This window comes from Lates calcarifer, linkage group LG2 (assembly GCF_001640805.2).
Source record: "Lates calcarifer isolate ASB-BC8 linkage group LG2, TLL_Latcal_v3, whole genome shotgun sequence".
Taxonomy (NCBI): Eukaryota; Metazoa; Chordata; class Actinopteri; family Centropomidae; genus Lates; species Lates calcarifer.
Window position 1 is genome coordinate 9,163,852 of NC_066834.1, and position 27,418 is coordinate 9,191,269.

The window sequence follows — 27,418 nt, forward strand, 5'->3', positions numbered from 1 at the left end:
CAGCAACAGGGAATTGACAGAGCATGTAAATCATCCTCCTTCCTAAGCCTTCAAGCCTCCCGTCTCCTCCTTGTCTTCTGGCCTTCATTTAAATATGATTGTGTATATTGCATTTACTTGTGTATGAAGGGAGAAGCATGGTGTGGGAAATTTGTTTGCATTTGGGCTGTTATTGGACTGCAGTGTAACCATCTCACACATATGTCTTGCACAGAAACCCACACACTCACACATCACCTTATTCACTTTCTGGCTGAGAGAAGAAAATATAGGCAGACATACACACGCATATAAATTCACAGGCAGACTTCTGTCTAGGGGAAGTCATGCATTTTAGCGAGCTACCATAAAAAATGGCTTTTTACCCTGTTGTCCATACATAGAGTGTTTAACAGTGAGAGCCCAAAAACGTGATACGATGAGGGTTTAAATCAAACGGCTGTATTTACGTCTTATAAAAGTGTATATCATCAGAGCTCATGCTGTACCAGCAGGTGTAAATGACAACACCAAAAGGGAGTTTTGAGAATCCCATCATCTGTTTTTCTTTAATGACCAATCCCACTAACATGTCCTAATCTCTCCTTTAAAAAGAGGATACATACATAAAAGAAGAGCAATGCTGTTATAGTTGTCTGTATGAAGTGTAATTTGGCGATACCTGTGGTTACTGCTGGGAACATCAAGTCTGTTTTAATATTGGTAATACAGGTCCCAGAGTTTTGACGTGACACAAATCAAACTCTGGAAGCAGCAGGCATAAGTAATGTAAAAAGTGGTTTTAGATGTTATGAAATTCTCTCTAACTTTAACATCATATATCACCATGATTTATTATGAAATTGCCAATTCACTACAGAAATTTTGCAGCAGGAACTCTAGATGAATAGTAATGATGTGGAGTTCAAACCACCAGCACTTGTATAATTGTTTGAAGATTTTGATAGCCCTGAAAATGCTGCATGCACTCACGAAATAACTGATTCTGCTTCTCTCGGAAAATACAGCATGGCTGAGCCTGTGCCATTGCCATTTAAATTTTCATCGAAGCTAACAATCCTTCAGATGCAATCCTCCATAATTGTCTGTATTTTTGAGTGAAGTCATAAATTGACACTCAGAACTTTAACCTGCTTTGTTCTCTACATCCTTTTAAGTGCTGTTACATTGTTTACACCCACACCACCAACTGATGCCATAGATTTTTTTCAATGCACAGTTTCTGTTTTCAAACCAATTTTAAGACATTGTGCATTGACACTCTGCTCTTTGCATGTTGCTTTTAAATAGCACAGTGAATGGCCACTGCAATAACAATGCGGGTAAGAACAACTTAACCTTTTAGCCTCTTAAAGACGCCTGTCAGAGATACAGCCTATCGATGTTAATGGTCTATGATTTTCACTTGCTCCTTTATTCAGAGCAACTATTAACGAGGTTAATGGCAAATATCTGCCTTGTGCTGAACTCTTACTCCTCGTGCAGCAGCAAATGATAGAGTTCTTAGTGGTATTTCAGATGTCAGTGGGAAGCATTGATTCAGCTGACAAATGCAACAGTTACTCAGACCAGAGAACACAATGGCTTCTGTCAAGCTTATTTTTAAAGGATAAAAAAAAAGGAGACTCAGTTTCTTTTAGTGTCAGAATGTGGGTATGGAAGTAAACTCCCTGTCACCTTTGCAGTATAATGCAATTCAGTTCAACAGCTCTGCCTCCTGTTTTTCCTCTAAGGATCTTATAATGTTCAGTTTTTGTTAAAACTTTCCCAGAGGTGTTAGTTCAACTGCGTGCTTGTTTGTCTTTTACCTGTTTGTCTGTCTATTACCCAACAGATGTTGGTGGACAAAACAATAGAAACACTCCTTAGCATAATGCAGTCCAGTAGTAACATTAATGCTCCAACAAAGATTTAAGATCCATGTGAATATGAATAGAAACTATTGTGCTCCACATGTTTCCCTCATTTGGAGAGGTTGGCATGTACAGTAGGTATCCAGCACACCACATTCTTTCTGATACACTGGAGGCCCATATGGTTAGAGTTCTGCACAGGAACTCAAATTTCTTCAGCTCTGGTAAAATGATAGATGGCAGCAGCAGTGGGTTTAAGGTAATGGAGCGGTTTTGCTGGTATGTGTTGCTGAGAAAACAAGACAAGCGACATGGTTTTCTGGCAGTGGAGCCTCCTTTTATGGATGTCCCTCAGTCTCCGGTACGTCGCAAACATGCACAGTCTCACTGGATCTCTTCAAAGCATTTTTCCCGTCATTGCATCTATTTTTATTTGATTTTTTATTTGCATTGTCAAGTAGGAAATGAGGATAATTGGAATGCAATGGCTTAATCTACTGTCACTTTCATGGTTGTTGTTTGATCTAAAACCACCAGGAAATCCTACTTATACACACATTGTATTTTACCTCTAAAAGCTAAAACTGTGCAGCATCATTAGCTTAAATAGAACTGATAATATGGAGCTTTATTCAGCAGTAGCCTGCACACAGCAAAAAATAACTCACCTGCAGCGCTTTACTGTGGTTCTTCACCAGACAGTATGTGGGTTTATGTTCTATTTAAAGGTTTTATAATCCGGTGGAGGACTATAGTTTTGTAGACGTGGCACAGCACGGGGCTCATTGGGTTCACGTGGGCTCAAACGTCACTGTAATATGCACTAATCAAACGATCGGTTTATTCTCGGGGACGCTGGTAGGGGGAAAAAAAGCAAATAAAGTCAGGTATGCGAGAGTTGTTTTTGTCTCCGGGACCTTGCAGCTTTCCATTATGAGCCAGAGAAAAACAAAAACGTTTTCATGGCTCAGTCACTTAAGAAGCCCCAGCCTGTGCTGTTGGCACCAGGTTATTTCTCACATTAATTTATATTTGTTTATTTATTCATTTATATCCTTATTCCTCTCCTAGTCTGGCTGCTCTCTTCTCTCTTTTGTCTATCACATATGTTTACCCATTTTACCATAGCTCAGATCTGAACAGGAATAGGTAATGTTGTAATGTTGTGTTTCTGGAAGCAGGACAAATCGTTCCAATCCACCTATGTGGCTGTAAAATGAAATCCCACTCCATTCTGCGCACCTTGAACATGATTCAAATTCATGGAGCTGTTGTGATTATGTTCTGGTCAAAAGGGGGAAGTTCAATTTGTGTTCACTTTGAACCACAACACCTGGAAAAGCACAATAGTTAGCATTCATGGTGCATGACTGCGCAGGGAGAGATGGGTTGAGATGGTGGACGGGTTTGTAGACAGAGAGAGAGAGGAGGAAAGTAGGGAGTGGAAAAAGAAATTTAATCTGAACAAAGAAAAAGAAGAGGAAAGTGAGGCCAAAGTGAGAAAAGTTTAAAGATTGCTACTCTATCCATTAATAATGAATCCCCTTTTGTTGTGACAGTTGTGATTCCAAACTGCCTCCCCCCTGCACGACCTGTTCCCAGCCACTGTCACAGCACTGCTGATTGCTGTGTGACAGCATATTGCACCGCCTCCGTTAAAACACACACATACCCACGGTTCTTCAGTGATCTGCAGCTTCCCCCTCGACCAGGTGTGCTGACCTTGCCACCAGTCTATGTTACGGAAGGATGAGTTACCACTCACACATACCAAATGTGTTCATCCCCTCCGCATCCCCCCACCATCCACCGCAAGCCCTTCTCTGAAGTCTCTGTTGCTGCTACTGCCCTCGAAGCTGAGTGGCAGAACAGGGGACAAATTGTGTTAGGGACCTCTGCATGTTGACAGGGCATTCTCAACACCTTTTCTGGACAAGTTACACTTGAGTGGAGTGGAGGGAGGAGGATGTCGTTGTTCTTTTGAACATTTTGAAACTGATAAATGATGTTTTTAGGTGTTAGGATACGGAAGGTTAAAATCTAGCCATGTTTTTGATAGGTAAACTAAATTTGACTGATTCAGATCTGAGTTATTAGCAGATTTTAGGCAAATGTAACAACAGTGTATGTCATATACTGCCTGCTGCAATGGACAATATGGGAAGTTGTAGGTGTAGCTTGAAATGGGATTAGTAAAAACCTGATAGATAGAGCAAGGCCAGTTAGCATCATTGCACCTAGTCTGTCTGACACATTTACCCTGTAATCTTCACGTCGCTTGTACTGTATGTGTGTATGCATGTGTGCATCTGGTGCTCTGTTACAAGATAAAAAGTGACAGTGGAAATAGTGAGCTAATTTAACAGCTCTTTGTAGGTGAATATGGATAATGCAGTTTTAATTAGCAGCATCTCCCACCAAGGGCCTGCAGCTAATGTACAAGATGTCATATTCTTACAGCAGGCACCTGGTCTTAATTTATATGACCACAAGTGGAGAGAGCTCCCTCACAATAGTGGACGGTGTCTTTGAGCCAATTTACTTTGTCCCCCTCCCTCGTGGTCTCTAAACAGTAACACATTCCTTCTTCAGCAGAGCACTTTAGCTGCTGCAGTTAGGGCTGAGATTGACTCACTCTTAACAGAATGAGAAATTGCCTGGTGGGTTGATATGTGCTGTATGTCCCTCTTTCAGCTTCAAGAGGAAGTTGTCAGTGCCCTTTATATGGAGCATGCGGTACTAAAGGCCAAAGAATCTGAATAGCTGTCCTGGTGAGACTAACTGCAGGAATGCCTGGCACCTCAGACTGGGATGTCTTTCAGAGGAATTTTTTTCGTTCAGCAGGGATTTGACATGCAGTGCCTCCCAGCAGAATCAGCTATACTCTCTAATGTGCACAGGAAGTAATCAATGTACAGCAAGACATGTGGCATTTTCAGCAATTCTGTGTTAAGTTCTGTAGTCTCAGAATCAAAAGAAAACACAGCAGCCCTCTGTATGTTACTGTATGTCTTTATGCTTTTTTCCCACCTTAAGGACTCAAAAATACTCCATTAGGCTGAGTGCAGTAGGTTTTTGTTTATTTTTATACAATCTGCTGCTGTTAGAAAGGACCTGGTGGGCTGTTTACTACACCTTTTAGACTGACATAAAGACCTGAGGTTAAGTTTTGTTCCTGTCAGTCTCAACAGGTTAGCACATCTCTCTTGACCCAACTTCATAACCCTGCTCCTGGCCAGCATTAAACAACAGGTCTCACACTGCTCAGATTAAGGTAGGAAAACAGCTACAATAATAAAAGCTAACCTCACTAACCTCACTGCAACATGATTGGCAGTTTATGATTCATTTCTGTGCATGCTATTTAAGCATGGAAATGAATTATAGCAAACATTTGTTGGACATTTGCCATATTTCTATCCAGGAAAATTCTGATATCATTTTAAATTGAGATATGATTTTGTTGTTTATAGACAACCATGCATTAGTCTGTAAGTTATCATACACCAAACTCATGCTTTTTGTGTGAGATTTAAAATAGGGACAGTACTGAAGCCCCTACAAAACAGCACATTTAAAGCCTTAAGTTTTCATTTTCCAACCTGCATCTAATTTTCAGGCACTTAAGTTCTGATCTGTTACAGGACAGTGAGTCAGGGTAACCTAAAGCTGCAGCTGCTGAAACTGTTAAATTATTGTGGCTAATGTTAATAGTCTATTTTATCCCTACAGCACAAGTGAAACAGTGATGTCATTTTGGTGACAGCAGGTCGAGTGCCACTCCAATGCTCCACTCCAGCACAGACAGACAGGCAGATGGTCTCAAAGCCCAGAGCTGCCAATACCCAGAGCTAGAATGGGAGAGAGGAAAAGCAGCTCTAGCTTCGTGTGGAAGCTCTAGCTAGTCAGCAGTTTGTTTAAAACTAAATCAGCCTGCAGCATAGGGTTGTTTTTCCTCAGTTTACCGTGGTGCACTCTTTACCTCGGCATGCATCCTCACTCCTCTGTGCAAAAACCATTATGCACTGATCTTTCTCTCTTCGGTTGCATCTCGCTCGCTGTGGCCATCTTTGGATTTTTATCTTCTCCAGCCGACCCACTGCTCCCGCTTTTCTCCCTGCCTCTCTGTTTCTCTCTTTGTGAATGCAGAGTTCTCTCTTTAAGCTATTGATTTCTGTTTTCTCTCCTCTCAGCCTCCTCCTACTCCCATGCTCCACTGGTTGTTGAATCAAGCCAGAGCTTGGCCACAGACTGCTTCCCCTCTGGGCCTACTGGGAAAATCAAAGTTGGGGCCGTTTAAAATGGAGGAGGGTCACTGGTTCAGAGAGAGGCTATACAAATAGATATGGAGTGATTGGGATTAGGTGTGAACAGTTTAGAATAATACATATTTATGATTGCTCAGTCTGCAATGATTGACAAAAAACATGACCTGGTTGTGACTTTCTCGGTTTTCAGTCAGCTAGTCCTATCTCCTGCCGCTCTGTTTTGCAGTGTGTAAATGTATGTGTTAACACAGGGAGAAATTCGTGTTAACGTTAACATTTTAATACAAAATATTTAATCAGTAGTTTGAGCACAACACCTGAGTGAATAGTACTTTGAGCCTTTGTGAGAGAATGAAAAACACTGTGTGAAAATGTTCACTGGTAGTTGGTGTTTTCAATATAATGGAAATTTTGCTCAGGATGTCACTATTGCTATTCTTTAGATGAATGTCACCACAGTTAATTAAGAGCTGACGAAAGAAAACAAAAACATTTGTTAAGGCGATGTAACAACTGCAGTAGTAACACTGTACACTCTGCACGCCCCAGCTGTAGCTTCAATTTAGACCAGCACTCTAATGTATAATCGAAGATGATGCATATTGAATAAAACATTAGGACATCTGTCCATATACATGTAACTTTTTAAAATGAGAGATTATTATTTTTCCACTGCACAGTGATCACTAAGTGTTTCCTATCTGACTGTAGTTATACTACCAGATCTCCAAAACCAGGCTGTTTATAAATCATGATTGTTGAGAAGAATTGCAAATTGCATTCTTTTCAGGGTAGCTGACTTGGCTTTTAGTATGTTTTATTTATTCAGAGTGTTAGTAAGAGGTGACGGAGCAAAAGACGCAGGGAAGAGATGTGGAGTCAACCTCAGGTCAGTAGGGGAACATGGTGCTCCCGAGGCTGCAACCTTTATCGCGCAGTTATCTGAAGAAGCGCGAGGGGAATGTGCTCCACGGAAATGGGCTGTGATGACTTTTTACATATTTAACAAGTCTGGTGAAAAAAAAGGGAGTGAGGCTTAAGTTCAGCTCTATCCACATGCTGCAACAGGGTCAGCAGTCCGAAGGCTCCTGCATGTGATGTGGACAGTGTTTCACGTAGCTAAGCCCCCAAATAAAAATAATACTGTAAATTAACAGAAACCAGAACGAAGGCTTGTTCATATTCTGAACTAACTCATTTTCTTTCTACCTGAATCCAGTGAGGGTCGTGTGGAGGTTCTGGGAGGAGGCAGTCTCCAGATCTTCAATCTCACTGAGGAGGATGCCGGCGTCTACACCTGCATGGCGGACAATTCTAACGCCACCATTGAAGCCCAAGCGCAACTCACAGTACAAGGTACCCTCATATACCCACATCGCCCACTCTCTATTGTTGGACTGGAGGTACAAAGTAGGGTGTGCAATGTAAGCAGTTTACAGGGGCTAAAAATCATGCCAGCCAACAGTGCTAGAAGCACAGATGATAAACTATACATATACAGTATATATTTACCACTAATTTGATCCAGCTTATTCTAGTGGCAGTTCTGCTAGTCTGAGGACTTGTTAGTGGCTTCATTTTTCGGAGTAAATTAGAAACAAAGTGACTGTGCGGGCAAACATTAAGGCACAGATTGGAGATTAGTGAGGAGCAGTAGCAAGTGAGGATGCATTAGTTACTAAAGAGAGCAGCGGAGGAAAGCTGAGTTGCTCCAGGTCTGGGACTGAGCTCTCAGACCATCCTTCTATCACATAAAACAGTCTAATTTCATCTGATTATGTTTGGAAATGAGCTTATTAAATGCCTCGAGGACCCATATCCCAGATCCAAAACAAAGCAACTGACAATTTACTTTGAAATTAAATGAACAAGGTGTATTTCTTGCATGCAGATTGTGTAGAGAAACTCACTGTGGCTTATTGAGATGTGCTGCACATCATGGAACATATAGGCTGTATTCTAAGCGAGCAATGTATTCAGCACTTAAGTAGGCAGCATATGGAGTGTTTGTACCTGTTTATACCTTCTATTTTACATAATGCCACCCAACACAGGAATAACAGAAGGACTTGAGCTGCACGTAACACTGGCAGGAAAAAATATAGGCAAGCACTAGAATTAGAAGATGCTGAAAGAGTAGCTGGCAGTTTCTTTAGTTACCAGACAACATACTGAGAAGATGCACAAACAGTAAACTACTGCGACAGAAACAGCACAGTGTGCCTTCCAAGCTGTGTGTCCAAATTCATTTATTCAGACTTATCACACTTGTTTTTAAATATTAAGTGAGTATTAGACACAATATGTTTTGCTCACAGTTACAACAACACCACACATTCCTGTTTATGCTGTATGTCTCTAATCTGATTGTCTATAATTTAAAACAGCAAATAATTGGCATATTATGGGCTGATTCTTCATCTGGTCTCGACTGCGCTGCTGATGCTGTCATATTTATCACTAAAAATTCAGCGCTGATGAGCAAATTTGAATTGTAGACATACTAGAATTTGAGACCTCTTTCATTTATTCATTTATTTATTTTTGTATTAATTATCACACTTCCACATGAAACAGCTGCTATATCCCATGTGAATGCTGACTAATCTTCACTTTCAAAGTCCCATTTTGACGGTAGGAACCTAATTTGTGCACAGCATGTCTGTAATAAATTCATAAATAAGCTCAATATGTATGTCACTGTACAACAATGCAAAAATGAAAAAGTAAAGCATAAAATAAATCTAAAAACTAAGTAGAAGGTATGATGTGACCACTGGTATCATACTGTTTATTTTCCATTAGTTTTTGATAGGAAAATTACTTTCATTTGAGATGTGTGTGCCTCTGCCAAAACTGTGAAACAGCCATTTTAAATACAGTAGAGTTCAGTAAATTCACTTCACTCAATGGAAACGTAAGACTGTTTTTAACCCATACAGTTAATCAAAAATGATGTCAGTGATACAGTTGTTAATGTTCCAGTAAATAATGCTGGAATTGTTCATAGAAGTTCACATTAATATTTACGCATGTATCTGGCCTTTTTTCTCACACTGATTTAAGTAAGATCATTGCATTGGCTCTTTAACATATCAGACACACCCACAGTAACTGTGCTGTTATTACCACTGTCAGACTCTGTTGTTGAGAAAAATACACATGAACGCAGATGCCCCATGTGTATTTGTATGCTTCTCCCAGGTGAAGCAAGTCAACAGGATTCGGTGTGAAATAACTTGAGAACAGGGAAACACCCTGAGGCTCATTCCCGGCTTCATTGCATTTCAGACATGGCCACATCATACTATGACTCCATGCCTTTCTTCCCAAATCCCCTCATCTCTTCATCACCCCTCCACCACCCTTTCATCACTTCCAGTCACTCACTGTGATTAAAGGAGACAGTGAGGGGAAAATAGGCTCAGGTCACAGGAGGATGTCTGACTTCACTCGTTTTCAGTCTTCAAGTCTGTGAGCGCTGAATTCTCTCTGAAGTCCTTCAAGTCTCCGACCTGACCCCCTCCAGCCTCCACCTCCAGTGTGATGAGACTGTACAGGATTGATCAGCACTCCAGAAATATCGTTGAAAGACATCCGTCGTTGTAAGATGATAAAACACTTTAATTAGTTCCCATGCTGTAGACTCGCGGGCCTAATTGCATTTGATTCATTCAGATTCATGAAGAAACCAGATTGTGGCATTGATTTGCTCCCTATACAACAGAAGTGACACTTGAAAGGTCAGTCGATTCTCTCAAGAAGCAGTATGACACTCACGGAAATCAATGTGGTATGAATCTAAACTAATAAATATTTTTCCCTATGACCGACTCCTTCTGAAACACCTTAGGGCCTCTTTTGCTGCAATAACAAGGAGAGACTGTGTGTTTACGGCCAGTGGCTTTTCATAAACACTGGACAGTTTGTGCTTAGGAAAAGATGCAGAGAGCCAGCCGAGGATTTGATACGGTAAAGCACTGTTAGTTTCGCCCGGAGATAGCTTGAGGGTCTGTGATGCAGCTGGTGCTCATCTGTGGGAGGAGAGATACGTGGGGGCTGCAGCAGGTGTGTGGACATACACACAGCAAACACACAACCATGCATACATAATGATACCCCACCAGGTCAATTATACACTGACTCTGACCTGTATGCATTCATTCATGCATTCATATGTCTCCCCTTATGATGAACATGGGCGCTGTAGTGTATTTTGAGTCAGGCTAACGTCCACCTTCCCACTGCAGTTAGTACTCACTGGTGCACCAAATCTATGGCTGAAAGTAGCCCCAAACAAATGCACTATTTACTCCCGTTTGAGTAATGTATGCAGGAAAATTCTGTTTCAGTGTACCTTAGCAGTGAACTCTGCTAATCAGAACCTTATACCACTTACTATGGCAGAGAAGTTGTGCCGACCATGTGCCTGTTGCACATTGTTATGTAGAGCAGGGCTCCAACAAAGGTCTGGACAGGAAAGTGCTGCTGGTCTCTTTCAGGAAAGTAAAATAGCACCAGGCCAGATCATGGTAGCAAACAACGTTATATGTTCTTTGTTTTGGCTGGAGGGCTTTTATCTATAGACAAAACTACTTCACAAACAAGAATTCCTCTTTAAAATGTGAAATGATGTACAGGCAGCTTCAGGAGAGATAATCCCAGTGGCTGTCAAAAATAAGCAATAGGTATCCAGGAGCAGTGTTTATATGATAAATGATGAAAGAACCAGTGACATAAATAGGTTTAGAGTATTTATTTCTGTTGACATAACCACAATCTGATGTTCTAGAAAAGCAAATGGAAAACTACTTCTTCTACCACAGTACGACTCCAGGTAGTTCTGCAGAATGTCAGGCTTTAAACATCAGTGTCGACAGTAATGTTTAGCTCACCCATCTACTAACATGTACAGTAGGGGCCCCTGCACAGGCACACAGTTGTGTATCGACACACTCGCATGTGTATGTGTGATTGCTTTATGTTTGTGTGAGTGTGTGTGTTCTGTTCGGCACAGCTTTGCTGTGACATCTCACCCTCTATTAGAGCTGGCAACAGGATAAACGGGGCCAGAAGAGGCAGCAGCTTTTGATTATGGTCTTGCGTGACTGGGGCACCACCCAGACCTGGACTCTGTATGTGTGTGTTTGCAAGACAGAAATAGTTTCTCCACAAACATGTATGTTTCCAGTTTTATAGGGCTCCGAGTCAGTGGCCCTCATCTATCATGGCCCCATGCTATCATGTCATCAACTTAATTGTTCTCTCCATGTGCTGCACTCACATGCAGGAAATCCCTGCCCCCTGTAAAAGTTTCATGTCTCTGCTATGGGCTGAGGACCCTAGATTTATAACCGCAGGCAGCAGGAGTGTTTTACCTTGTTATAGAAATGGGCAAAAATAGAAACATTAAAAAATGCTCAATTTCAGCCTGCAGTTCCACCTTCCTCTTTACTCTTTTGCAGTAAGAGAAGTGGTTCGAAGAAAGTGAGCCACTGATTGTATCATATCCATGTACTTTGGGTAGCTCACATTGTTCCACCAGCCCAAAACAAAAAACAGCAACAACCCCCCCAAAAAAAACAAAATAGGTAACCTGAAAGTCAAAGCATATTCAACGTCAATTAACATATCAGTAGCAAATTCTACAGAGGGATTTATTTCCAGAACTAGGCTCAAAGTATTTTTGCCAGCTAGTGACGGGAACAGTTTGCTCTAAATGACGCATGGAAAAGTTACAGATTTTTATAAGCTCTGTTGGATATTTTAGTCTGTTTTTACTTTGGCACACTATCTTCCTGCCCTTCCTCCAATGTCACTGTTATATTCTGACTGAAATAACAAGAAACTTTCCATTTAGCTTTTATAAAGAACACTGATCTGATAAGGAGCAACACCCACAGGCACACACCTTTTCCTTTTTTCATAGGGAGTTTATCTTAACCAGTGGGGTGCGAGGTGTATGGAGGTGTCTCCGTCTGATTTCCTGTCTACCCCTTCTCTTGTGTCTACATTTGTCTGTGGGGAATCAACAGCCTTCTCCCTGTTTCAGATAGAGCCACATCTGCATGATACCAAAGATATACAAGAACTCTGTGTGGCTCTGTTTTGGGAAGACCCCTGATGCGTTAACATGCATCTTGTGTTGGACCTTTAAAATTGAGATTCTCATTTCTCTGATTCTTAGAGTGAAGACACGTGCACAGTCAGTTATTCCACCTTGCTAGTTTGGTGTTACTCATGAAATTAAGATTCTGGCAATGAGTTTTTGACTTCTGGTTAGGTTTTAACACCATCGTGGTCTAGAAGATCCCCATTATTACAGACCTTGTTGATAATTTTTAGGGAAAAGTTACATTCATTCATAACTGAAAATATGAATTTATCTATTTTTTGTGTACAATAACTAAAGTCTATAAATCCAAAGTGCTACTATCAGTATTCAAAATAAATGAGCCTGCCTCCACTCAAACTTTATCAAAGTGAACCCACAAAACTTTAGGACATTTAAGACTTATTATCATAAGGCCTTCAGAAAGAGTCTGATGTTAACATTTTTGGAGATAAACAAGCTTTTCTGGAAACATTACATATAGTGACTGATGCACCAGATTTCCAGGGATTCTCTTGTGATAAGTGAGTGATTAATGGTGCATTTTAAAGTGAAATATGCAGTATGCGACACAAGTAAATAATCAAACTAGCTGTGTTTTGTGTTTGCCATGTTTTCAATACACTGCCAGTAGGAGGTTAAGTAGTAACAATTTGTTTTAGAGCTCTGCTTTACTAAGAATTATTCTTGCTCTGAAATGAAGCCACAGCACAGAGGAAGCGCCTTGAACTCCTCTGTATGCTGTAACCAAACCATCATGCGAGCTTTGTCTCAGCATTTCATGGACAATCTCAGGCCTCTGCTTCGACTCACTTCCAGTAATTTTAGAACCAACGGGGGAAGTTCACGAAAACATCCAAAGATTGAACTGCCTCTCTATGACTCTGTCTGTAACAGGACATTATTCTCTGCTCAATGACTAGAAAAGCAAGCACAGTGCATCTTCCTTGTTTCTTTTGGCCAGGATTAAGAGTAAAGCTGTTATCTTTGGAAGAGCAGGATGGGTAATTAGTGTAGTCCAAGCTCTACTTGCCCTCAGAGTAAACCCTGACTGCCCAAGAGCTATTGTTTAACTTTACGAAGCTAACTGGACTCTTGCCAAGCTGGCAAAGCAGTTACATGTCTTTCATATTTAGATTCTTTAGCTTCAGCAGTCTTACATTAGGCTTTAATAGATGGCTGCTGTAGCCTAACTGCTGAGGGGTAATATGTTTCACCTTTTGACACATCCCAGAAAGCCAAAAATATGCTGCAACAGCTGATTTCTCCATGTTTTTTGACTGATATTTCATCGTTTTTATCAGTACCAGTGGATGGAGGTTGGCCTTTTCCTACTCAGTATGTCTCTATTCACTTCACTCCTGGCTACCACTGAAGCTTTAAGTAAAGTAATCTGCCCAGAATCCTGTGAGGTTTTGTTTTAACAAGCTCACAGTGAGACACACACATGACCTTTTTGTGGCCCTCTTTTTAGCAGTTCACTGGAGTCAGTGTAAGTCTGCATTAAAGCTTCTTTTACTAAGCCGCAGGCTAAAGAGATAATACCAGCTCCAAAGAACTGGCATTGGTGTTTTTTCAGCAATTCTCCCTCCTTTATATTTGTCTTTGTGTTTTTTTCTTTCTCCCACTTTTGTGTATCTGCATTTCCTTTGTGGTTTTTCTGTCTCTGTCGGATTTCTCTTTCATCAGAGAGGAGTGGTATTTATGTTCCAATACAAGTCAGCCCGTTTGGAGACGTTCCATCTGGTAGAGTGGAGCATCTGTGTCCCTGAGAACCGTAGACTGAGGGAAAACATGGACTTGGCGTCCATGACGTCATCCATATGTTTATGAATAGACATATTTAGCCCTGGATTTGGGTTGGTCACTCGTCATCATCATCAGCTACCAGAGCCAGAAAATCCTGAGGGCTGCTGCCAGGCATTATAGCAGCAAAAGAATTGAAGAGAGTGATAGGCTTAGACCCCTGTCAATCAAACATGCTCTACACACAGACTCTTTAAAATGACCATGAGGGATTTTTATATACAAACATTTAGCATTTAGCAGTTATTAGAGTATAGGTATTAGGTGTTAGATTTCTTTCAAAAAACCTTAACTATATACATTATTGTGGTCTTCTTACTTACAGATAAAGTTAATTGCAAAGCCTTTCTTTGTTGAAATCTGACTTATATATATCATTGCAGAGATGTTTACATACATCTGTTAACCAGAATGTTGCTTTCCTGCACTACAATGGTCAAAAACATTACTGGTTTCCTGGTGACGACCCACTTATTTTTGAGAAGGAAGTTGGATGATTTCATAGCCACTTCAGTGCTGTCTGAGTTGACTGACAGCTGGCATCTAGTAGCACTTATAAGGCGCTTCCTCTCTGGCTGCATAATTCAGCCATAGTGGTTTCCTCTCCTCTCCAACACGCATTAACCTAATGTGTTGACGTATGAAAAACTGCCTGCCAACATACTGCACATGCATGTTTGCAGCACTTTCAAAGCAGGCTTGTTTTTCTACTGACATTTTCAACTAGTTACACTTTACACTGAATTTTGTTTCTCTGCTGTTGCATTAATTGCCAAAAATCATCATCTGCATCCTTCTCCCAAATGTGACTAAGTTCACCTTTGCATATACATGTTTCATGCTGCAAACAGCCAATTAAGGAAGGTCATCAATCATGTTGTTGCATTGGGAGTTGCTCCACCACACACACACACACACACACCCACAACCTGACACACATGCCACCCTCTGTCAAGTCCTGATAGCTTCCACCAACCCCCCCCGCCTCACCCGTCCAAGCTTTATTGGTATATTTAGGCGTTTCTACTCATTGCTCAGTCCAATAGGTTCCAAATGTCTGAACTCCATTTAGAGAAAATGGTGCATGTCTGCTCAGTTGGAGAGAGGAAGGAGGGAAGCTGAAGATGGAGAGATAGACAGGGAGTTATAGGAAGATTAAGAGTCGGGCGGGAAAAATGGGAGACTGAGTGGTGAAACAGAGAGAGGGGGAGAGATAAGGAGAGCCACAGGGTACCAGTCACCATCAAAACCTGTCACAAGCAAACCTTATGAGGGAGCTCTGCACACATATACATATACAGTATACTTATATATTTATACAGACAGAAAGAAATTGCAATGTAATGCAGAAACCCATAAAAATACAATGAACGTACACATATTGAGACAGCACCGACATACAGCAACATATGTTTGCATACATAAGCAGGCAGTTACACAAACACACACACACACACTTGTATTATACAAGTAAAATCTACCCATACACATCTTGCCAGCAGGGAAAGAAGCAAATACAGTTATGTTCAGCATATAGCACCAGTAATAATGGGACGAAACAAGTATCCAGATACGTTTAAAATTATTCACATTCACACATGGCTCAGCCATCCACGTGCGCGCACACACACACACACACACACACACACACACACACACACACACACACACACAGTGACTCAGTGGTGTCTCAACAGTGTATCCCTGACACACCAAAGTAAACCAAAGATTCCACCTGCCTCTGCTGCACAGCTACTAGAGGCAAATATCCAGGGGACACCACACTGTGAAACACATTATTCACAGCTCACACATCTCCCTGCAGGGAACACCGGTACACACACATACCGTATATACACACAGATACCCACAGACATACACACAAGCATACAAACACACACAGAGCAGGGTGACGGCTGTCTTGACAATTATATGGTGATCCAGTCTACAGGCATCTCCATCCTCATTTCCATCCACGTTTCAGTCGTCAATATTCAACAGAAAAGTCTAGACTCTCATTAAAGCAAGGTGAGGGACGGTTTCAGTATACAGTACACTATCCAGCTGTTTCAGGTTTGACCTGCTCTGCTACATTGTGTGGTTGGAAAACTGTAGCATCAAACCTGAAGGGAAACCCGACCCTGGGATACTCCTGTGCTGTTAGATATGTTTAATTTGAGGTTTAGAGAATTGTATTTTCTCATTTAAATCTTTAGGTACTTAAAGAGACTTATTTCCCAGAATACACTTTGACAATATGACTGACATGCATGAATTTGTCATCAAAACAGTTAAGCCTATGAACTTGAAAATGTAGCTAGCAAGGTCATTTGATGGTCTCTATTTTGACCAACCAAGCCACCAACAGCAAAAAGCATTCACTTATTGCACTCAGTATTTTCAAAAATGTGTGGCATACAATATTGAAATGGTCTAGATTATTTTTCTTATTTATACACAAGCATCCATTCAGATTTTTTGTTTTGAAAGTTTAAATGATCACAACTGCTTTTACTGTCTGTTCAAGCCTTTTAAATGAGTGCATACACTGATAATTCCCCATAATGATCCTGTTTACATGATTATCCAGAGGGAGATCTGGAAATTTCTTTTATGATATTTAGCAGATAGTCATAATCTCACTATATTACTTTTACTATTACAACTGAAACTGTTAAAGATTAAAAATGCTGCTCTTCTAGACAAGCATGAAAAAAACTGAGCTGGGGGCACACACGTGTTAGCCCTGGGGTTTTTAGATGAGGACAGAAAAAGAGCATTTTGTAGGTCAGGAAAATACAAACACACCATAGAGTCCAGTCTGTCCTGTAACTGCTGCTTCATGGTGTAATGAAGCCGTAGTTATTTTAGAAATGTGCATACAGTGTATTGTTCACTTAAACAAGATCTATAATTTGTGAGTCTCAATTCTCTTGCTCTTGTTAACAGTGTATCTCAACATCATGAGGCTAATCTGTCAACCAGCAATTTTATGTTAAAATAAATTAGCCACAGCTACATCAAACACATGAGGAGGACTTGACCTCCCAACCTGTTACTCTGCTTAATAAAGCCAGAAAAGGGACTTAATCCACCCACTCCTACTAATATCCAATCAGCTCATGTGAATAGCCACAAAATAGATGCTAATAACTAGCTATCACAGAACCCAGGTGGCTGATGGTGAAGCTTGACACACAGCGACACACTAACAATACAGTCATTTAAGCTGTGGTCAGAGAGGTCGCTGCTTATCAGAGAATGCACAGAGGCAGCAAAGGCACTTGTTCACAGAAACACACACATGCATACACACATGCAGTCTGTCTTACTCTGTCTCTCTCCACAGAACACGTACAGTCCAATTATAGAGAGAGGACGAGGCCTGGGCCCTGTGCTCCCAGTGACCTTGCTCCAGGACAGATTGATGAGGCACTGTATCGCCCCAGCAGATCAAATAACTACTCTCTGGCCCTCATTACCAGGACTAGGGGAGATCTGCAAGTGCTCAGCTTTGCTAGGGTAGCATGCTAACTGTGCACTGTACTGTTACCAAAGTAGCTGTTATTTTTAACCTATTCTTGAATAGGTAATAACAGGAGGTTATTGTGTGCTGAAAATAACTGGATATGTTGTTGTTAGATGATCCTGTTTGTTGTTCTTTCCATCCTCTGTTAACTGGTAATTTGGCAATTGAAGAGGAGATAAAGAATCATTTGGTCATGTTCATTTCCTGGCAGAGACCAGAGCACTGGTTTTTGATGTGCCTGGTGAGTTTTAAAAACTGGTTATTGAATTTCTCAAGGAAACGATGACTTCTGCACATTTTTCCTCAGTCATCTCTTATTTGCTCCTTTGCTTTAACTGTTAAGTCAGTTCCCCTCAAACTCTGACAATAAATGTAAGGTTGTTTTATTTATTTTTTTAACTTCCCTGACTCCTCTTTCTCATCTGTATTCCACAGTTTATCCCCAGTTTGTCAAGCGGCCAGCCAACATTTATGCCCACGAGTCCATGGACATCGTCTTTGAGTGTGAGGTTTCAGGGTCACCAGCTCCCACTGTCAAATGGGTCAAGAATGGAGACGCTGTTATCCCTAGTGACTACTTCAAAATAATTGTGAGTTCATTGGCACTTCAGTTGTACTTTTCCACTTTTTCTCCACAGAAGACACCGTACTGTCAGGAGTATTTGCATGATTTTGCATCATATTATTGTCATGATAAAGAATGGTAAAAAAAAAACACTACTTGTCACATTATTAACTGCTTATCTTCCTTTCTTTTTCCTCCTTCCTGTTCTTTAGAAGGAGCACAACCTGCAGGTTCTGGGTCTAGTCAAGTCAGACGAAGGTTTCTACCAGTGCCTTGCTGAAAATGACGCCGGCAACATCCAGTCCAGCGCCCAGCTCATCATCTTGGATCACGGTATGCCACTCACCAGCAAATCACATGTCTTAACTGGCTTTATAAAATTGATTAATACATGAGAGGATGACAAAAACACCAAATTGATAAGATGCTACAGTGATTAAATAATTATTGTCAGGAGCAACTCAGAAATGAACTGTGTCTGATCACTTTTACTCAGACAGACAAACAATTGGAATCTGTCCACAGCCATTTAAATCTCAACTACATTCTTAACACAACAGCTACACCTCTAATGATTCATGCTAGTAAGATAATCATTGGTTTATTTTTGTTCAAATGATTAAATGTTACTATCTAGTTCAATACAATACAATACCTATAGCTCATACCTATAGCTCAGGATCGTGTTTGGGCTCTTCAGAAAGAGCGATAAAAGAAGAAATGATCTTGTGAAGCACAGGCCACTTTGGCAAAAGGGTGGGTCTTCTACTCCCTATACATTTGTGCATTATTTGTAAACACCTAGATGGATTCTAGGGGCTGTGCACATCTGTGAAGGTGCAAGGAGAGAGTGAGAATGTGTAGTGAACAGTGAAATGAAACCACTGGGATCTTGTTAAACCAGGGGTGACTCAGAGGGAACAGAAGTATATCTAGGGCAAACGATGCTCAGGCTGCTCACCGTCCACTCCACATCTAGTGTTACAGAAATGTTGTGAGGACTTTGGGAAAACTGCTTGACACAATACCTAAACAGCAGCCGTATATGCTGGTAAAGCGGGAGCTCCTGGATAGCTGCAGTATAGTCCCTCTTGTGCATTTCCCTTTAAAGCCAAAGGAGAGGTTTGAACGCTAATTCCCAGAGTGGGGCTGCTGAGTGCAGAGTACAACAAAAGCTGTCACCAAGGATAGAGGCTAGAAGCACAAAAACTTAAGTGCCTGAAAAAAGAAGCGAATGTGAAGAATAATTCAGCATCCCAGTTCTTGGGGTAGTTTTGTTTCATTACCTCTGACCGTTGGAGAAAATGTAACAGAGCTTACATTTGAAATCATTTGTACAGTCATAATAATCATAGTCTAACCCACGGGGCTAGTAAAAAAAAAAAAAAAGCCTCTCCACAGAAACAAAAACAACAAGAAATTCAAGATAATAAACAAGACACATTTTCACTGAAAAGCATAATCTAAATAAAATAACAAGCTGGAAAGTAGAGGAACAATAAAACAGCAAGGGGAATGAATGCAAAACAATTTAACAGCAGAAATCAGAGAGGTTTTATGTTGGTGCTTTAAATTGCAGTCAGTACTGTTGACTCAGGCTCTACCATTTTGCTGAGGAAGATGGCAAAATTTAATCAAGCGTGAACTCCCCCCCTACTCGAAGCAGGTGGCTAATAGATTAGCATAGCAGTGTCCAACCGGTGGCCCCCCAGCTGTGTCATCCCCTCTGATTGGAGGACATTAAGTCAAAAATAATGATGACCTGCAGCTCATTGTGTATTTGTGTTTGACACCAGTGATGAGGGTTTTGCCACTTTACATGGCCCCAAGTCTTTTCTTTTTCTTTTTTTTTTTTTTTTTTGTTTGAGTTTAAGATAAATGGGATGAATTACCGAGACAGCTGCCCTTGTGCACGGGGTTTTGCCCTGAGCAGGGCTTTGAAGAAATTAATCTCTGTTTAATCCATAAATATCACAGAGAATCTTTTTCTTTCTTACTCCTCTGAGTGTGTACATCTGTCTTGGTCACGGTAATACTAATCTAAACTCACTTACCAACAGAGCTTTTTCCAGTTTCCTGTTTATTCATCAGTTTATTATTTGGCCTCCAATCTGAGTCTCAGATGATGGATCTGGAAAATAACCAAAGGCGCAGCGACGCTGTTTATTCTTCCTGTAAATTATTGACGTTTTGAGCTTATACAGACACATCCACTACGACAATCTTCACAAATGCTTGCTTCACTGTGTCAAAGTAATTTCCTCTCTCAAAGGTGCAATTTGTGACTGCAAATGGCGAATCAATGAGAACACGTTTGAAATCAGCTCATTTTCTACAGCTGTTTGTATTTTGTGGGCACGGCTCTGTGATGTGAGGTTGAAATGAATCTCTTTAAGTTCTAGTTGAGTTGTATCTCTCTGTTGTCGTCTCTCCTCTGTTGTATTCTTCTCTCCTCCCTCCTGTGCTGCTGAGTATGGACACCTACAATTCTATAGCCATCTGCTGCTGTTCTCACCACTTCCTCTCACTTTCTCTCCCCTTGTCTTTCACAGCCACCTGCTCTCTGTGATAATCCAACACACTAGGCTTTGTGTTAATTGTGCTGACCTGAATATTCCCCCTGTACGGCTGTACCACCCCCCGACACACACACCCCCCTGTCTCACAGCTGGGCATCTTTGTCCACCTCACAAACGCTCCTCCTGCTCTTTGCTGCCCCTGTGTGTTTTACCTCCGTCAGGTACCCCCCGCTCACACCTGCCAGACTTGAATCATCCTGAAACAGGGCCAGGAAAACACACTGTCTGTCTGCCGGCTGCCTTGCAGTCGGGGCGAGATAAGCCAGGGACTTGCCACAGGGATAAAGTTGTCTTCACCCAACAGGGAAATCAATGGGGGTGAGCTGCTTCTAAACACCCAGCGGCTGCAAGTTGGCTAATATTCATTAGTGGTCATAATCTTTGCATCTTGACACTGCCAGCTGCAGTTAAATGTGGCTCCACTGATGATTCCCACTTGTGAGTGTTTGGAATGGAAAAGGTTCAGCTGTTAGCATGTGTACAGTATTTTGGCAGTTATTCAGAGTTATAGATGCTCTATCAAATTCACTTGGCTTTGAACTCCAGTAGCTGACATTTGCTTAATATATGCTGTATATATTACTGTGTAAATAAAAAAAAATGCATTTGGTTCCTCAAGATGAAGTTTGATGAACTTAAATGCATTTTTTTTTTTTTTTTTTAACCTTGAAAGCTGCAGGTTTTTGGGGGGAGTGGAGGTCAGAAATAGGACCTCAGATTGCAGTCTCCAACAATTTTCCTGGACATTCCACAGCCATGTGCAATATAGGTCAACTAGTTGCAAACAGATGTGGGTAAATAGGAGCACAAATGCCAAAAGTGGACCTCAAGGGGACCTAATTATGCAGTGTAATGCAGGCCAAGTAAGTGCCTCTTAATGTGTGTTGTAAACCTGCCACATTCAGACTTGTCGTCTTCTGGAAGTTTGTGTAGTTGTGTTAGTGTGAGTTATGCTTGAGTTTCTGTTGTAAATCATTATGTGTGAAATGGAAAGTTAAGACTAAATTTGGTATGACTTCTCCTGACAAAAGCTAAACTGATTCTCACACATAATTAACTGCTCGACGTGAGCGTAACAGTCATAAAGGCTTTGTTGGAATCAATAAACCGACTGGTCTAATCAGGAAATACTCTCATTAACAGGTTTGATACAATATTTGTTGAAGTTTTATCACATTCCCAGCACATTGGCCCATCCTTTCCTCGAAAAAACTAAACTATACATTCAATCACTAATGGCTGTCATAATGATTCCCTGCTGGCAGTTGATATGTGCTGTCCACGTGTACACCTTAATGTGGCAGTGACGGTGAAGGAGGTTAGTCAGCTGCAGAGGATATGCTATTTAAAGGATTATTGTCACATGTCATCTATAGACACTGAGCAGCAACAATTTGCGGCCTTTCCCAGGCACATGATTATGTGAACCGTTTATGCATGAAACAATTGTAGGTGGTAATTACAGCTTGGAGAGGAAATGGGTCACGTTTTTCAACTTTGAAGTTGTACACGCCTAGACAAAGCACTTACTTATATGATAGTCATCTTTCTATATACTGTGCAAAGGCTGAGGCTGTGTTTGAAGTTAGATAGGGTGGCACACTAAAATGTATATCCAAGCTTTACAGCATGGTTACTTTTTGGAGTAGTTCTTTAAGATGGAGGGCAGAGCCAAAACAAATATTTAGTTTTTAGAAAAACCGGAGAGCTGCATAACATAACATCTGCATTTTAGAAGGAGACATTCATAAGAGAGAAGAAGAACATTCAGAGCTTTTCAGTATTTTTATTTTTTGATTTGTATAATCAAAAATCCATACCTACATACCAGCCTGGGAGTTATTACTGGATGCCTACTTATCAAAAATGGCAAGTTTAAGATTGAGGCACCTAAAAGCTTAATATGAAAAATGCAGACAGATCTGCATTTAACATTGGCAAATAAAAGAGAAGTGGATGCACTCACAGTGTGTCTTTTTTTTTTTTTTGCTTTTCTATGATTACATAAATTCAAGAGATGCACTTCCATTTGCATGTGAATACTTCTTGCTCCTTCCATATGTTGTGATGGTAGTACAATATGGAAATACTTCTCTGTCTGAGTTAGTTTGTCCCTCCATCTCCTCTCTTCTCCTCTCCAGTCCCACAGCTCACATAAAAAATGTTTTGACATTTTGCCTCCTAGTGCCCGAGCCAAGTACTTCACTAGAGAGCCTCCAGAGCTTGTTTGGATGTACAAGCTCTGAGCTCTCATGCTGTTTTAGCCACAACTGTTGCAAGTGAATTTCACGACATGAATGAAAAAATACTCATCCAAACTGATTGTTGGTTTGTAACAAGGCATTTTAGCACCTTTCTTCTCTAGGCTGGTTTTCCTAGCAATGATTCAGGTCGTTTTAGGATGAAAGAAGGATGAGCCGCTATTTCTGATGCAAATGCATTTACTCAGGCTTTTCTTAAATCAAAAGCTTAAACAGGCAGGCAGTCCTCTTCGATCCCTCCCTCTCTTTCATCTCTTTCTCCTTCCCTTTCTCTTCGCGTCTCTCTATCTACCTCTATCCTCTCTCCTCTCCCTTCATCTTCCCTCTTATCCAGCCATGCTGCCATTAGTTTTCCCTCCCCCCCTCTTAGACCTATGGCAGCAAACAGAAGAGCCCTGTCCTCCCCTCCCATCAGAGGCAGCAGACCCCCACTGAGAGATGGAGCTGTCTTGTCACTGCCTGAGTGCTTGTTGTGTCTCCTGGTTCTCCTCTCCCTCCATCACTCTGTGTATTCATGAGCGCAGGCATCAGGATTGCTAGCATGATAAACCGACGTGTGCTGTCCCCAAAGCTGTGGCTGACAAAGTGACAGACACAGGGAGATACTGGCAGAGATATTTAGAGAGTCGCACGTACCATAACTTCATTAGTGAATCGATTAATTACAGCAGACTCCAGATCTCCGTGTGAAATGACACAAACCATGAGTGTCTCACTGCGTTTGGAGTTGACTTGGTTCTGCTGTTAGAAACTGAACATAGATACAACCACTGAATCTCAGTCGCTTTGATCTAGGCCAAGACAGTTAATACTAAAGATTATACCTCAGAAAGGTTGCAGAAGTCAAGAAAGCCCATACAAGTTTTATTTAGATGAAGCAAATTTACAACACTTTAAACCAAAGGAAGTGGAAGTTTAACCATTTCTGTGAAGGAGCTGAAGACAAACAAATTAGAGACAATGTAGAGCTGTCTGTAATGTTGTAATAATAACTAAATTTGCAACAATGGTTTTTAAGTGAAACAAACTGAATCTCTACATATTTCTGTAAAGGCACAACAACAAATGCAGAACAAAGAATGCAGCCAACAACTCCTCTTAATGAAAATGAATGGGAGAAAAATTAGACCAAAAATATTAACCTGTAAGAAAACTGGCAAAAAGCAACCACAACATAAAAAATCCAAAGTCATTACAGTCTGTTCACTATAAACTGAACATAACCTGGCCAAAGAAAAGCTGTTATGGACAGACCTTGTAGCCAGAAGCAATTCTGCTCACACTGCGAGCAACAAAAAAACAGAGAGAGCTCCAAACTCCTCCACCTTATGTTCAAAATGTTGTGCTAAGCCTTAAAATAGATGATTTTTTTTCCAGAAAGAGCTGATATCAAACAGACACTCAAATATTGAAACTGTATTGTTTCAACACAAGCAGTAATTATTTCCACAAGGACTGTTGATATACACGAGAGACGGGAACACAGCAGCCTAGATCCATTGTTGTATGTGCAAACACGCAAGCAAGAAGGGATTTATGTACAAATGTATCTTGAATCTGAAGCTTTATCGTTGTTCTGTTCTAGCACAAATGAAGAAGTACTTGAATTAGAAAGAGAAAGATAAAAGTGAGATAGTTAAAACTGTCTCCAGTGTGGTTTGATGCAGTGGCAGCTTTAGCTGGTGTGGAAGAAAGAAAGTCACTTTATTATAAACCCATGTGTATAAAATGTAACTAGAACATGCTTCAAAACCTGAGAAACTGAGTGAGTTTCAGTCTTGATCGAGTAGACGGAGCAGTAAGGAATTGTTCTTCCTAATACACTGGTTACAGACACAGATGGGGGATCCTTCCACTACATTGGAGCACCACCCTTATTCCCTGTTCAAATCAAGAAGTGAGAATAGGCTGCTAAAAGACCCTTCCCTCTAGCCAGACTCTACCAGCACTGAATAAAAGCCCAGGCCCACTTCAGGGAATACAGTGTGCTCCATCATCTGCTAGCAGGGTCACGGCCAGGCCAGCAAGAGCGAGCGTGTAACGTTGTGAGCATGTGAATGTGTCAGCACAGTGCAGGGCTGCGCACCATGTTTTCTGTTGGCACAGGCTCCGTCGTAAGTGTACCTTCAACAGCAGGCGCCGGTGTGAAAATGTGACAGTTAAATAACATGTCACGTACTGCTGGGACACACATGCATGCACACATATGGTCGCACTTCTTTTACTGTATGGTGATTGTCTGCATGAGGGTTTCATGAGGTCACAAGGACACAAACTAATTATGTTTACTGATTGATTCAGCTGAACTGTTTCTTGTTGCTCATTCAAGCTTGTATTCATCTTGTCAAGGCTGCTCTCGCTTGCCTTGACTCCATCTTTGTTGTGTACTAGATGTACACTGGTGGCTGCACCGGTACTATATATATATGTCCATAAAGGGGCAGATGAAATGCCTGACAGGAATACGTGACAGTCCATTGCCAGCATCCTGCAACAGTTACTGCTTTCATTAACTTTTTAAATGCTCAGTCTCTGTTAGAGAGGTGTTAGTTCAACTCTCTGGTAATTTTTGTTGCTGCAGTTTGTGGTGTTGTTTACTTTCAAAATTGCAATCTCTAAAAGTCAACATTATATTATAATGAACATCCCATTAGAGTGATGCAACATAAACATGGGATAAAAAGCCTAGAGTCTGTTATTGGCAGCAACAAGCACGAGTTAATATGGTGCAACTGGGAGATAAAATTGCTTCCAAAAAATATTTTTGTCATTTGAAAATATCAATAAACACCAAATTCACCTGTTCATTAACAGCTAGATTTTAATGTTCACCTGATGTAGCTGTGGGTGCTATTATAATAAGTGCCTTATCTCAGCTTACAGCGGTGTGTATTATTTGCTGTTGGTGGATTATGGTTGATTAAACAAATATGATAATATTGTTGTTTTATTTAGAATATTATAGTTATATTTATAAATGTCTGTGATCCTGAAAAGGGAATATAAAACAAATCAGGAGCGTGTGATGGAGAATATTAATTATATGTAAATGGGAATATATTTCACTTAATTCTGCCTCATAGCAAAATATATTGAAATTCAAATTTGGGGATGAAGCCCTAAAATGTGCACACTGCATCTCAAGTGAAATATACACACACACACACACACACACACATACAAACACAAAATCTCCTTGGTGTGCACATACACACCATGTTAGCGATAGTGATTAGTGAATGTGTTTCCCCACTGGAGGCTGTAGGAAGCTGATCAGAGGGATTGTAGCCTAAATTGATTGTGAAGAGCTGAAATCAGCCTCTACCAAATTGCTGTTTGTACGGGGCACTGATGGCAAAGTAAGTGTTTGTGTTGTGGCTCTGTCTCTATGGGATGGTGCTCAGTGTGTGTATGTGTGTTTACAAGCTGAGGCTCTCACAGCACAGGCTGAACTTTTCTATGGGTTGTATTTACTCAACCATGGTGAAAGGCTTTGCCTCATTTATAAATGGTCTGTCGCCTGAGTGTTAACTGCAAAATGTTATGGGTGGCTGTTTTGCTCTTGTTTTGCACAGGAAAGACAAAAAAAGGATTAAAATAGCCTTCAGTATCTGCGTCAGTGGTGTTTTTTTTTGAAGGTCAGTCTTGTTATCAATACCACTTTTAGACCTGACTGCCTACGTTTGTGTGCGATCTGCTTTTTCCTGGCGGTCTGTTCACAGCTCACTAACGCGTGCCCTTATTTATGATATAGCGCCGTCCACCTCCAACACACACTCATCCAGGATGCCGATGTGATGGTTTTGGACGTGGACGGTCCTCTGGGTGCAGTAATTGGAAGTACCACATGGCACAAAAACATCACTTTCCCTTGACACCCTTCCCTTAGCTGCAGGCAGCTGACCCCTGTGAGTGGCGCCGCCAAAGCTGGAGCTTTTATTTTTCCTGTTAGCGCCCACCCACCCACCTCTCCACTGAGCCTCCCATTTTCCATAAGCTAAAAGTAGAATAGTGAGTAACATCACAGTGGGTTGTGTGCACCCCGCAGCCTGCTAACGTGGTGTGATACCCGCTTCACAGTAGGTCTAACCAAGGGAGGCTGTTTTATTGGTGGAAGTCTGATTAGCTGGACTGTTTGATAGTGAGTCTCCCAAGGGGGGTGCAGCTGCTCCCACTTCTATAAACATCCTATTTGACCTTTTCAGTCCTTTTCTGGTTGTTCAGCTCCACTCACTTTATACATGAAATGTTGCAAGTGCATGTATACACACATACACACTGTTACACAGAGCTTTCTCTGAAATCAATTACTTCATTCCAGGCTTACTCCGGTCCCCTGGAAAGGTTGAATTGTATTCATATACCTCCAAGGTAATAAGATACAAAGGGAGGCAGTGCAGAAAGAAAAGCTTGTTTCCAGTCCTGGGCATTCGTAGCAAAATGCT

At 41.1% G+C, this 27,418-nt stretch overlaps 1 protein-coding gene across 10 annotated transcripts in view; it reads left to right on the forward strand.

Moving 5' to 3' along the window:
• neo1a (neogenin 1a) overlaps positions 1–27,418 on the forward strand; it is a 148,300-nt gene that overhangs the window by 82,563 nt on the left and 38,319 nt on the right. For all 10 annotated transcript variants that reach the window (XM_018683456.2, XM_018683447.2, XM_018683448.2 and 7 more), the window contains exons 5-7: positions 7,341–7,477; positions 18,004–18,158; positions 18,346–18,466. In XM_018683456.2, coding sequence (XP_018538972.1) covers positions 7,341–7,477; positions 18,004–18,158; positions 18,346–18,466 — 413 coding nt within the window. The remainder of the gene's footprint in view (positions 1–7,340; positions 7,478–18,003; positions 18,159–18,345; positions 18,467–27,418) is intronic.